At 44.7% G+C, this 14,583-nt stretch overlaps 1 protein-coding gene across 1 annotated transcript in view; it reads left to right on the top strand.

The window, feature by feature from the left end:
- Window positions 1-14,583, top strand: part of KLHL29 (kelch like family member 29) — a 915,027-nt gene that overhangs the window by 729,916 nt on the left and 170,528 nt on the right. Inside the window, exon 8 of the mRNA XM_030195140.1 lies at window positions 3,827-4,026. Coding sequence (XP_030051000.1) covers window positions 3,827-4,026 — 200 coding nt within the window. The remainder of the gene's footprint in view (window positions 1-3,826; window positions 4,027-14,583) is intronic.

Raw genomic sequence — 14,583 nt, 5'->3', positions numbered from 1 at the left:
CCAGTTGAGATTTCTTGTTTGAACTTGGATATGAGGGTAAGGAATACTGTTTCTGTGCTGTGTGCTGGTCGAAAACCCGATTGTGATTCATGTAGTATAGAGAACTTTTGTATGAATTCATTGAGTTGGGAGGTCACTCTGTTTTCCATCAGTTTGGTTAAAAGAGGGATGGAGGCCACAGGTCGATAGTTGGTGGTGTCTTTCGCTGGTTTCTTGGGGTTTTTCAGTAATGGTGTGAGTAGAATGTTGCCATGTTCGGAGGGGAAGGAGCCTTGTTGGAGTAGGAAATTTAGGTGGGTGGTGAGACCCAAAATGAACTGTGTTGGGGCATTTTTCATTAGATAATTGGGTTTTTCGATAAAAGGCATGTAATAAAAATTTTGAGACAGACAAAAGGTTATGGAGAAAGTGTTTCTTAAAATGTTTCCTGAAAAACAATGGTTACAGGCGCGCTCTTTTCCAAAGTTGCACTAGCATTTATAGTGGGCACTAATGATCAGCATGCGCTAAATGCTAGAGATGCCCATAGAAATATATGTTCTTATTATTACCCAGCTCCAATGACCTCTTCTCAATATCCTTACACACCATTTAAAGGGTACTGAGTATTGGATCCATCAGATATCCATGTCACCACTATTCAGGCTATATATATGTGAGCCAGGTACTTTACGATGGTGGGCATGTATTCGTCATTGATCCATGATTTTAATCTTTTAACTTTCTTCTTTCTACTTTCACCCAATAATTTTATCTTGTAATCAAAATTACACTTAGCTTAGTTGAAGTTTTGCTATTTCGCTGTTCTTTTTTTCTTTTCTTTTTCTTTTAAATAGAAATATATGGGCATCTCTAACATTTAGCACATGCCTATTTTTAGCACATGCTAAAAATACTAGCATGTTTTATAAAAGGACCTTTTGGTGAACTGAAGAAGCTTATTCACATAATTGATATTACTGGTAATTTCAAATGCTGCTCCAGTAGCAGTGGACCCTGAAGTATGTATACTGCTGATATCGTTGACCAAGTTGAGGATCTTGTATTAAATCAGGAAGACACTCCACAGACCCACTCCATGCAAAGGCATTTCAAACATGCCCTTTAAACTGTTGGTGCAAATAACAAATTCAGTATATTTTTGTATGCAAATCGATTTTAAACATAGCATTCTTAACGTTTACATTTATTGTTCTCATTTGTTCATGTGTTTCTTTTGTTTTCATTTTTATTTATAAAATGTATTATATTATATATTCAGTAATCCAAATTGAGGGCTCCTTTTATCAAGCTGCAGTAAAAGGGCCTCTACAGTAGCATAGGCACCTGGATCTGCTGTGCACCGAGGCCCTTTTAACACAGCAGGTAAAAAGCCAAAAAGAGGAAATGGCTGTGCAGTAAGTAAACACATGCTGCATGGCCATTTCCGGGGGCAGCCCTTACCGCCACCTATTTAGGTGATGGTAAGGGCTCTCTTGCTAAAAAAATATATATATATTGGTCACACCGGAAATGGTGCACGCTGGGGGGCAGCACTACTGCTGGCTCCCACATTAGGCCGGTGGTAATGACGGATTGGCATGCAGCAAAGCGGCGGTAGCTCTACCGCCTGAATGACAAGAAATATATTTCCCATTTTAATTATATATATATATGGACCAAGAATTAGGGTAAAGCAATATAGGAACTTATCATAGAGGCAATGGAGTAAATATAGCAAACTGGTTCTCCCAAATTATTTAGTGAGCCTTTTCTATTATAAAAAATGAATTCTGAAGCTGTTTAGGGGTGAGGGAAAGAGAACATTATCTACCATATAGTATAAAACAGAAACGAGGAAATAATAATTTAAAAAAAATTCAATTGTCCAACCCAAAACCAGGACTCAAGGTTTTTAGGCCAGTAAGTCTCTTCTTCTGAGTTGGATCCAAAAAGGAATCAGGAAAAGCATTGAACGCTCCTGTAAACAGATCCCTCACATGTCCACGGCATAATTCCAACATCATAATCCAATCAGGTTCCAGCAGAAAGGTTAGTGATCAAATTCTTAAGGCCACTAACTCCATTTCTCCAGAAGAACCATCAAATCCAAAGGGTCACTTTAAGCTGACCATCATCCAGTCGTACAAACTCTGGATGCTCTTACTGGTCAAGATTGGCAGTAATACCATAATCAAGAAGTAGACAATTAAAATTTCACCTATAGAGAAGAGTCCACTATCTGAAAGGCATCTCATTGCCGGTCCAACATGACTTCAGATCTTCCTGTATCTAGACTCAGCTAACTGGTAGAGGGAATAAGGTGACCCCAGATCAATGACACTGTTTATTCCGCTCAAGCACCCTCCCATTCCCCTAAACCAAAGAAGAGGCTGCCAGGATGTTCCCCTCTATGGGAGCAGAAAACCATAGTCCTCGGACAGTGAGCCCTCCCGAGCTCCCGCCGGAGTAATTCTGGGCTGTGGAGGTGCACTTCACATGTTAGTCTAACAAATGTATATTCCAAACTCTGACCCAACCTCTCAGGGCGACCCGCAGCTACACTTTTTCCGTTACTGGATAGACGCCATTATTCTGAAAGACTGGCCGGACACTGTGGGGAGGATCCTTGGGCATGGAAGGGTAAGTTTGTGGTTTCCCCTCCTCTTCCCCATCTCAGAACCGGCATAACGTTGATGATCACACAGCTTTGTCCAACACAACCTCTTCTGGCACTAATCTTTGTCCTGCAGCAGGTTTGGGACACACTGTGTGGTTTCTCCTCAGAGGCCTGTCTGATGCAGGTGGCCCTAAGCATAGCTCTCAGAGTCATGGAAACACATAAGACCCTCCACCACAACAAGGTGGTGTCTCTTCGGAGGGGTTCATGTGTTGTTTCAATGTACCTTTATGATGTGAAATTCATAACAAATATGTATAACGATATGTTTGTTGCATGATTTATAACTGTATCAAAGGCCTATTTGTGAGCCAAATGCTATTGTACAGTCAGCCATTTATTTGTTATAGAGAAAAATAAAAGGGGCCCTTTTTTTTTTTTTTTTGAAACATGGTGTATATAGAGGTAAATATGCGTACATATAGCCTTTTTCCCATCTTCAAAATTTTTATCGGCTAATTTAATGCATTTTTTAAATAAAAACATTTTAATGCATATTTGTAGTACATTAAAATATTAAATTGATTTTTTTGCTTGTACTAAATCTTTTAAGAAACACTAAGTGCTTGTCCCTAAGCTAGATATAAAACACCTACCTACTGTACCTGAATGTACACAACTTCGATAACATTCAGGCTTGCAAGTTCTATATAAGAAACGGAATAAATATAAATACCACATATACCACAGGTCCTTCAAGATATCTCTTAAACAGCATATATCCTAGGCAAAATGGGGTATGTTTTTATCCTGTGTTTCTACATAGTTTCTCATTTCTCCATTGAGTTGCCTATAAATGAGATTTTAAAAATAGATTTCAAATGTATTGATTCCCTTTGAGAGCTCTTTCTTTTCATCAGTGTTCATTCTTTTTTCCTGTTTGCAACTTTTTTGTTTGTTTGTTTTGCATGAGAATGCATAATAGCAATAAACAGAATTTAGTTTTGATAGGGTGGTTTTGTATTGGTGTCTTGTAAAATATGCTCGACTCTTCTTTTTCAGATGCAGTTAAATTATTAGTTACTTTAAATACCAATGTACTTCAGCTCCATAAAATGGAGAGAGCTAATGAACCATGAAGTGATTTTCTAGTCCTTGCTAATTGGTGAATGGCAGAAAACTAGATGGTTAATGGCCTCTGAGAATTTCATTGTCTGCTGTTACCAGGTCATCACGGGACAGTGTCAGAAATGGAGAACCCTTGGAATTGGCCATGTCCAACATTAATGCTGATGTCCTGGAATTACTACTGGAGTTTGTTTATACAGGTTCCTTAATAATAGATTCTGCCAATGCAAAAATCCTTCTGGAGGCTGCTAGCAAGTTCCAATTTCATACTTTCTGTAAAGTCTGCGTTTCTTTTCTAGGTAAGTGGTGATTTATTTTTTATTTTTTTGAAAGTTTAGTTGTGGCCTTGCATGAGTGTGTGTACCTGGTTTCATTGTTGAAAAATTTGAACGCTGACATTCTCCAAGGACAAGCAGACTTCCAATTTTCACAAGTAGACGATCCGCGTAGCCCAGGATTCAGCACGTTAGCCATCATAGAAAAAATTTCGAGAGAGTTTTGGGGCACAAGCCGCATCCCACTGTGCATGCAGGAGCTCCTTCCAGCCCACAGCACACCCACTTCACTTCAGTTTCTTTCTTTCTTTCTTTCTGCCAGAGGAAGCAGCTGCGCTCTTCATTGCTCCTCACACGCCTGGGAAGAGCCTTAACCGTGTTTTCAGCGCTTTTTACTTGACTTTTTTTTCCTCTTTCATTATTGTTATTTTAAAAAATCCTCTTATTTTCCTAGATTTTTGGCCTGCGTTTAAGTTTTCTTTATTTTTTCATTTCGATCCCCCATTTAGGCCTGCTCAGATAGGTCTCTTCTTTTTTGTGCCTTTTTCTATTTTTAATGCACAATCGTGACTTTTTTTGCCGGAGCCATTTTCCCTTCCATGTCAGCACCGACACCGATCTCCTTCACACGGTGCCAGGAGCTCCGGGGGACCAAGAGACTTGGCCCCGAGAAGTGCCGGTGCCGGGAGGACCACGCCCCCTCTATCCAAGAGGTGTCAATGCATCTTTCTCCCAAGATCCTGCTTCCGCACCCCAGGTGGTTCGGCAACCTGACTCCACACCAGCCCCTCAGACTTTACCGATGACGGCTCTCGACAAAGTATCCAGGTCTTGCTCCCAGAGCTCTTGGAGGAATTGATGCAGCAATGTGCATCGACATCAGGGGTGCCTGCGTCTGCCATGCCTTTCGTTGCGGCCCCACCTGGCCCTCAACCCGTGGTGCGGCCTCCAGCACCAGCACCACTTGTGCTGCAGTGTCGATTGCCACCCAGGCTGGTTCTCCTTCGACGTCGATGGAGGACGTTTCACCGGAGTTGATGCAGGAGCAGACTTCTCGACACCACTCCTGAGGACATGGGTCCTCTATGTCGAGGCAGGACCGTTCCCTGAGGGAAGTGCTGTCTGACACTGAAGAGGAGCACTCGTGGGAATCAGAAGAGGATCCCAGGTACTTTTCCTCCTGTGAGTCCTATGGGATCCCTTCTGAGCCTTCCCCTCCACCTGAGAGGAGACTGTCTCCACGTGAGAGGCTCTCCTTCACCTCCTTTGTATGGGAAATGGAGGATGAGACCAGAGCCAAGATGCTCAAGGTCCTGGACTACACCTCTCCACCTAAGGAGGCAGTGACGGCTCCTCCCCATGAGATAGGCAGTCCTTGTACGGAACTGGGCGTCCCCTCTGTCTGTCCCTGTGGTGCCCAAGAAGATTGATACCCAGTATTGGATCCACAGTGAGCCCAGGTTGGTGAGGTCTCAGTTACCCCACAATGCCATGGTGGTGGATGCCGCTCTCAAAAAAGCCAGGAGTACTAGGGACTATGCCTCGGCTCCCACAGATAGAGAAGCTAGAACCCTGCATAGCGGCCTGAGCGTCTACTTGCAGAACTTGGTGAGGTAGCTGTCTGACTTGGTTGATGCGCTCCTTCCGGAGCAGCCTGAGCCTTTTTGCCAGTTGGTCAAGCAGCAGAAGGCATGTCGCAAGTTCTTGGCCAGGGGCACTTATGACACTTTTGATATGGCATCCAGAATCTCTGCCCAGGGTATAGCAATGCACAGTCTCTCCTGGCTGCATGTTTGACCTGGACCATTTGGTCCAGCAGAGAATGGCGGATGCCCCTTGCTGGGGGGATAATCTTTTCAAAGAGAAGGTCAAAGAGGTCACTGACCAGATCAAAAAGCACACTGAGGCTGTGTTTTCTCTCTCCCGCAGGACATCTTCTGCAGCCACCTCCTCATTTATTTTTTTTATTTTTGTTACATTTGTACCCCGCACTTTCCCACTCATGGCAGGCTCAATGCGGCTTACATGGGGCAATGGAGGGTTAAGTGACTTGCCCAGAGTCACAAGGAGCTGCCTGTGCCTGAAGTGGGAATCAAACTCAATTCCTCAGTTCCCCAGGACCAAAGTCCACCACCCTAACCACTAAGCCACTCATCCAGGAGTGCTCCCTATTTCTACTCTAGGTGTAGGTACACTTCTGTGGCTCGCCAGCTTGTTTAGGCTCAGCCCCAGTGTGCTCATTCTCATCAACAGCCTTCTCCCAAGGCCCCTGTTGCTCCCCAGCAAAAGCAAGGGACAAACATTTTACTGGCTCCAGCAGAGTATAGCCGCAGTCAATGTCCATCTCGGAAAACTTGCTGGTTGGAGGGAGGTAAAAAATTTTCTACCAAAGGAGGCCTCTTATAACCTCCAACTGGTGGGCTGTTCAAATAGGCCGGTTAGGATACAACCTCAATTTGTTATCCAAACCTCCAAATTGCCCACTGAGAGCTCATTCATTCAGCTCTCAGCACAAGCAGGTACTTGCAGAGGAACTTTCCGCCCTTCTAAAGGCTCATGTGGTCGAACCCGTTCCACCAGGAGAAGGGCAGAGATTCTATTCCAGGTATTTCCTTGTACAGAAGAAAATAGAGGAGATGTGTCCCTGAGGGCCCTGAACAAATTCCTAGTCCGAGAAAAGTTCAGGATGGTTTCCCTGGGCACTCTTCTTCCCATGAATCAGGAAAGCGATTGGCTATGCTCTCTGGAAGTAAAGGATGCATACACTCATCCCAATACTTCCAGCTCGCAGAAAGTATCTTCAGTTTCGGCTGGGAGCACATCACTTTCAGTACCACGTATAGTCCTTTGACCTCACGTCATCTCCCAGGGTTTTTACAAAATGTCTAGCGATAGTTACAGGGTCGCTATGCAAGCTGGGAGTGCATATGTTCCCTTATCGCGACGATTGGCTGGTGAAGATAACCTCTGAGGACCGGTGCTCGAGAGTCAATGCGGATGACTATTCAGGTGCTGGAACTACTAGGGTTTGTAATAAACTACCCCAAGTCCTATCTCCATCAACAATTGGAGTAGAATGCCTGAGCCCTGCTCGAAACGAAGAATGCCTGAGCCTTCCTCCCAGAGGCACGTGTGGACAACCTTCTCTCCTTTGCGTCCAAGGTTTGGTCATCCGAGTGTCCCCAGAGCTTGTGTGCTGTCTTCAGTGATGGACAATTTGGTCCAATCTGACTTTGGGACTACCATTCCAAATTCCTCAGCCACAAAAAGTTCTGACAATGGATTCATCTCTCCTGGGATGGGGAGCTCACGTAGATAGAACTTAGTCCTTCCAAGAAACAAATCTTCAGATCAATCTTCTGGAGCTCCGAGCGATCTGTAATGTGCTAAGAGCTTTCAGAGATTGGCTGTCCAATCAAATTATCCTAATTTAAGCAGACAATCAGGTTTCGATGTATTACACCAACAAGCAGGAGGGCTTCGGATCTCGCCCTCTCTGTCAGGAAGCCGTCCAGATGTGGCTCTGGGCACACCGTCACAGCATGTTTCTCCAGTCCACTTTTCTAGCAGGCGTAAACAACAGCCTGGCCGACAGACTGAGCAGGATAATGCAACCTTATGAGTGGTCTCTGAACATGGGCGTAGCCAGCAAGATCTTCTGAGCATGGGGCACCCCCTTGGGGGATCTTTTTGCCACTCAACTCAAACACAAGGTTCCCTCAGTTCTGTTCCAGGCTTCAGGCCCACGACAGACTAGCGTCAAATGCCTTCCTTCTTCATTGGGGGACAGGCCTTCTGTATGCGTATCCTCCCATACCTCTAGTGGGAAAGACTTTGTTGAAAGTCAGTCAAGACCACGGAACCATGATTCTGATCGTGCCCTTCTGGCCATGGCAGATATGGTTCTCTCTTCTTCTGGAATTGTTCTCCAAAGAACTGTGGAGATTGGAGTGTTTTCCAACCCTCATCACACAGAACAAGGCATTGCTTTTGCATTCCAACCTTCAGTTTCTGGCTCTCGTGGCCTGGATGTTGAGAGCCTAGAATTCGCTTCCTTGGGTCATTCGGAGGGTGTCTCCCAGGTCTTGCTGGCTTCCAGAAAAGATTCCACTAAAAGGTGTTACTCTTTTACATGGAGGAGGTTTGCCGTCTGGTGTGACAGCAAGGCCATAGATCCCCTTTCTTGGTCTACACAGACCCTGCTTGAATAGCTTCTACACTTATCAGAGTCTGGTCGTAAGTTCAACTCCGTAAGGGTTCACCTTAGTGCAATTAGTGCTTATCCGCATGTAGAAGGTAGGCCTATCTCTGGACAGCTTTTAGTTGTTTGCTTCATGAGAGGTTCGCTTTTCTCATTTTCTTGGTGGCTGTTAATTCAGCTCGTAGGGTCAGTGAGCTTCAAGCCTTAGTAGTGAATGCACCTTATACCAAGCTTCATTACAGCAGAATAGTCCTCCATTGAAGAGATTTGCAAGGCTACGACGTGGTCTTCAGTCCACACATTCACATCTCACTACTGCCTTGAGTAGGATATCCAATGCGACAGTCGGTTTGGGCAGTCAGTGTTGCAGAATCTGTTTGGGGTCTAGAATCCAACTCCGCCCTCCTAGACCTGTTTTTATTCTGTTCCAGGCTGTACCTTCATCTAGTTGCATTTTGTTTCAGGTTAATTTTCGTTTAGTCCTTGCCGTTGTGAGGCCCAGTTGACCATTGTTGTGTTGGGTGAGCCTGGATGCTAGGGATTCCCCACTTGTGAGAATTGGAAGCCTGCTTGTCAGAGAAAAACGAAGATACTTACCTGGAGCAGGTATTCTCTGAGGACAGCAGGCTTCACATTCTTACAATCCCGCCCAGCTCCCCTTGGAGTTGTTTCTTCTTAATTTGTTTTATTTTTATGCTATTAAACTGAATTGAAGTGGATGTAGGGCGGGCAGGAAGTTGCTTCGTGCATGCACAGTGGGATGTGGCTCACGCCCCAGCAGGCTCTCAAAATGTTTTCTGTGCTGGCTTAAGTGCTGAATCCTGGGCGATGCAGGTCGTCTACCCACTTGTGAGAATGTGGAGCCTGATGTCCTTGGAGAATACCTGCTACAGGTAAGCATCTTTGCTGTATGGTCCTATGATCCATTCTCATGTGTGGGGACTATGATCTGAATTAAAATAAGTTGTATGAAACCCAAAATCGTATTCAGTGTTTATCACTTTGTTGTACTTCCTACTATTCAAACAAACTGAACTTGAAAAATTAATGTCTATTGCCTCTTTAATATAATGATGTAGTCTGCTTGGCACAGGTTTCAGGTTATTTTGTTGTATCTGCAGCTATGTTCTTACGAGTTAAATTGCTGAAGAATTTCATTTATACAGAAAAATAAGCACTTACAGTTAGAATAATAGAAAATGATATTCATCTGCACTAATGGCATGTAGAATAGAGAGTTGTACGGGGACAGAAATCTTACCCATCCCCGCCCGTCCCTGCTGGAATCTTACCCATCCCCATCCATCCCCGCAAAAATGTAACCCATTCCAACCCGTCCCCGCAAGAATTTAACCCATCCCCACCCGTCCCCGCAAGAATTTAACCCATCCCCACCCATCACTGTAAGAATTTAATGATACATAAAAGAAAATTCCAATCAGCTCCCTCAGTCTCTCTCTGGATTTGAGCCACAGCACTGTAGGCAAGGAAGGAATGGAAGCTGAAACTTGGAACACTCTGGTGTGCACATGTAAGATTTGTCTCTGATTTGCTGGCACTGTGTGCTGAGAGGTCACTACATGCATGCGCCAGTAGGTCAGGTGGCATCCGATGCTCATACCTGTGTCAGAGCTGAGGTCTGCTCATCAGCCCGGGAGCAAAGAGGATTAATTGTAACATAGTAAGTGACAGCAAATAAAGGCCTGAATGGTCCATCCAGCTGCCCAATAGTCACACTCATTATCAATTCATGATTAAATCAACGAGTGTGTTATTATATACTTGATTATGGTCTTTCTTTTGTGTTTCTGGAACATAGACCATAGAAGTCTATCTGGCCCTATCCTTATGTTCCAACTGCTGGAGTTGTTGTTGAAGCCCACTCCAGTCTATTCATCTTCTCATTTGTGGGACACAGTTTGTAAAAATCTGTCCAGAACTGTCCTTATGTTCCAGCCACTGAAGTTGCTGTCTAAGCCCTTTCCAGCCCATCCTAAACCAGACTTCCATATATTAGACACAGACCATACAAGTCTGCCCGGTATCAGCCCTAGTTAACCACAGCCAGTCACCATCTAAGCATTACTTCACACATCCACACACACATGCAGCCATTTAAGGTTAGGTTTTTTATAACTTCCATTTTCTAATTAGAGATCCTCTGTGTTCATCCCACGCCTTTTTGAATTCCATCATCATTTGTGTCTCTACCACCTCCTTAATGGAAATATTTCCACATTTGTGCTGTTAAAGCAAAGAGGAGGAGGAGGAGACATCACTCAAAGAACTTGGTACGCGGTAGATGAGAGGCTGGTGCACGTGTAGCTTACACTTCCACGAGAACCCCACAGAACTGCTTCCATCCCCGCGGGAACCCCACAGGAACTGCTTCCGTCCCCGCGGGAACCCCGCAGAACTGCTTCCGTCCCCGCAGGAACCCCACAGAACTGCTTCCGTCCCTGCGGGAATCCCGTTCCCGTGCAGCTCTCTAATATAGAACCATTTTGAATGGTTGTCCAGGAAGGCAGTGTATAAGTGTTTTACAAATGGAACTAGTCACATAAAATAAACTATCCCTTCTAAATTGCAGTGTAAAAGTCAACCATTTATCCTTCTTCTTTAAAGGAAGCCATTTTTCCAGTGGCATACCATTAACTGGAAGATATAAAACTAAAACAAGGAGATGAATTATATAAAAAGGCAGTCTTTAATGAAGTAAAATGTTCCCAGGTTAATAATCATCTGTGCCCAACATGGCCATGTTTCGCCAGTAATAATGGCTGCGTCAGGGACAGAATAAACCAGATGGTGTATGCAGCACATTTCACCTAGTCTGGTCCAGCAGAGTAGATTTACTCATCTCAGGGTACAAGAGCATTGCCTATATCGTTTTACTCTGCTGGACCAGACTACGTGAAATGTGCTGTATACACCAGCTAGTTTATTCTGCCCCTGATGCAGCCATTATTACTGGCAAAACATGGCTATGTCAGGCACAGATGACTTTTAACCTGGGAGCATTTTTCTTCATTAAAGATTGCCTCTTTATATGATCTGCCTCCATGTTTTATATCTTCCACATTGGGTTTGGCAAACTCCCTGCCATTAACTGGGCCACCATTGATCTGTTTTTCTGCCCTGTACAAATGATTGTTATGGTACCCATAGCACTGTTCATCCCCATCCCTCAAAGGTTTATTTTGATTGATTTCTTTACAACCTTCTCATCCCCCCTCCCAAAAAAAAACTACTTATGAGTGTCTAAAGACCCTTTGCTACTGGGGTGGTGGTAGACTAAAGCTACCTGATTTCTGGTACCTGCATTTGGAACACTTATTCCTTGTGGAGCTAGGAGCGAGCGGGCAGTTTGGGGGCGGGGGGCGGTGGTTGTCAGGTGAAACATGCCCATGGGAAATATACCTGAAAGTGTTGTCTTTAAACATTTTTATTCAATACAGTGCTCCTCTCTCCCCTGCTCCCCTCCATCCATCCATATCCAGCAATTCTCCTCCCTCCCCTCCCCTCCATGTCCAGCAATTTCTCCTCTCTCCCTGGGCCCTGTCCATCCATCCATGTCCATCGATGCTCCTCTCTCCCCTGCCCCCCTCCATCCATCCATATCCAGCAATTCTCCTCCCTCCCCTCCATTTCCAGCAATTTCTCCTCGCTCCCTGGGCCCTGCCGTTCCATCCATGTCCATCGATTAATGCTTCTCTCTCCCCTGCCCTCCCGCTCCCATGTCCACCTGCCCGCCCTCTTCTCTGGCTTAAATCATGTTTAAATTTACCTCCAACGTCGCAGCAGCTGCGCAGCGTCAGTGAAAGCGCTGCTGCTGACGTCTCCCAGCCTTCCCTTCGCTCATTCGTTCCCTCTGTGTTCCGCCCTCACAAGGAAATGACGTCAGAAGAAGGCGGGACACTGAGGGAATGAAAGAGTGAAGGGAAAGCTAGAGACGGGCAGCAGCGCTTTCACTGATGCTGTGCAGCTGCTGTGACATCGGAGGTAAATTTAAATGCAAGATTTAAGTCCCCCAGGGCCGCGTGGGTACCGGAGCAGGAGACCGAAGGCAGGGCTGCTGTCGGGGTCTGGGAGCGGAGGTAACCGGCGAGGGTAAACATGGCGCTGTGGCACCCTCCTGCCATGCTTACCTCGCTTACCTGGTTGGACCGGCCCTGCTGGTAGGGATCATAAGCCTCCCCAGCTGAGGACTTCCGCCAAAGACGGCCAGAACTTCCTTCTATCAAGCTGTGCAGTCGGTGACAGCATGCTTGAGTCACTGACAGCTAAGCACGCATAGGGTGCTGGCATCAGTGGCTTACAGATGTTGCTGCTGCCTGCCAAGTTTGGTAAAAGGGAGTTCTGGCCACTTTCAGAGAAAGTCTTCAGCTGACAGAGCTTGAGGATCCTAAGGAGCTTAGCCGAGATTGGGTGGCAGAGCCGGTGGCGGGAGGCGGGGATAGTGCTGGGCAGACTTATATGGTCTGTGCCAGAGCCGGTGGTGGGAGACGGGGCTGGTGGTTGGGAGGCGGGGATAGTGCTGGGCAGACTTACACGGTCTGTGCCCTGAAAAGGACAGGTGCAAATCAAGGTAAGGTATATACAAAAAGTAGCACATATGAGTTTATCTTGTAGGGCAGACTGGATGGACCATGCAGGTCTTTTTCTGCCGTCATTTACTATGTTACTATGTTATTAGCTAATGTATTTATATTTTGCGGTAGGGCAGGGCAGAGAAAATATTGTGCCCACCCACTTTGGGCGCAGGCCCATCCAAAATTGGCTGTCTGGCTACACCACTGGTTACTATATATAAGAAACATCAGCTATTGCTGCTGACTTAGGAGAAAAAGATAGTGAGCTGGGGTAGGTACAGTGCTGCATTTGTCTAGTAGTGTTATAGAAATTAGTAGTAGTAAGTATCATTCACTCCCCTTGCTGCCAGGGCCTTGATGAAGATGCTAAATTGGGCTTGGTGCTTCTGCTTGCTCTTCCAGTTGACTCAGCGGTGCAAACCGTTGGTGCACCCTCTGAGTCACTGCCCTGTAGAAGTGCACCACTTGTACCATAGGCTGCTCTGGCCCTGGCATTTGTCTTTGTGTCATTTTAGACATCACCACCAGAGGAGGCCAATCATATCCAGCATTTGTTGTGATGTTTGAATCTCTTACTAATGTGGCTAAAACAGAGGTATTAAAGGGGAACTACTTAGAGTATCAGTAAGTTGTAAGTATGAAAGCAAAAAAAAAATATTTTTCTTATACATTGGAAGTACTTAACTTTGCATAGGGTGTCGACTTTTGGGCAGACTGAAGGGGCCATATGGCCTTTAGCTGCCATCATTTTTTATGCTTTCTTTTAATCAACTTAACCTCTCTCCTGTTCTCAGCATCATTCTTATAAGTGGTTTAACATGCTTTATTTTATCTGGAGAACTACAAAGGTTAACTTTTCTGAATTAATTTAATTTGAAACCTATAAATTGCTAGCCCAGAACTGCCCACAGCAATGTACAGCTAATGAAAGCATCAATATTATTACACCACCTTGGGTGTAATCCTAAAATAAATAGATAATGTGTAAGTAAATCAAAAATTGAAACACTGCATCAATTTATCATTAAAAGGAAATGAGAATGTTATATATAGCAGCATAGATCAGACGTTCATTAAAGAACGGGGAAACAAACTAATGTTAAAAAATATATATAAAGATGCAGTATCATTAACATGAACTTGAGATCCTTTTATCAGGAAAAAAGGGTGTTATACAGAAGCATTAACCTAGTGTCCAATTTTCTTTGGCACAGAAGACATGGCAAAGTGTGTAAAGTGATATATAAGTACCTTCTTTCTGTGTTCAAGTTCATAGCTAATGACAGCTATGCTGGAAAGGGAATGGTACTGATTTTGTACCTGGGGCCATGGAGGGTGTAGTGACTTGCCCAGAGTCACAAGGAGCTGCAGTGCTGTATTTGGACTATAGCCAGATGCAATAAGAGACTAGCTTCAGCTTCCTCAGTTCGGACTAAACACTGAAGCATTTGTTCATGTTTTGCTCCAGACTTGTTCTGGTGCAAAAATTGTACCAGGTTTACTAACAATGGGGCATATTTACTAAAGGGTGTTAAGCCCTTAATGCATGCTAACAGGGGATACCACATGATGGCATTAAAGCATTCTGTGGTAATACACCAATAGCACACCCATTAGGGAATTTTTCTGTGAGAAGGCATGGCATGGAAACAGTATCTAGTTAGCGTGTTCTAGGTAATGTGTGCTAACTGGATAACAGCTGAGTTAATGCAGGATTACTTAAAGCCTCCTACATAGGAGTTGCTAAGTGCTCCCATGTTAAATCCTAGCAGTCATTATGTGCTAAGG

This window comes from Microcaecilia unicolor, chromosome 3 (genome assembly GCF_901765095.1).
Source record: "Microcaecilia unicolor chromosome 3, aMicUni1.1, whole genome shotgun sequence".
Lineage (NCBI taxonomy): Eukaryota > Metazoa > Chordata > Amphibia > Gymnophiona > Siphonopidae > Microcaecilia > Microcaecilia unicolor.
Note: the sequence above shows the minus strand (reverse complement) of the source record. Positions and strands in the feature narration are given on the sequence as shown.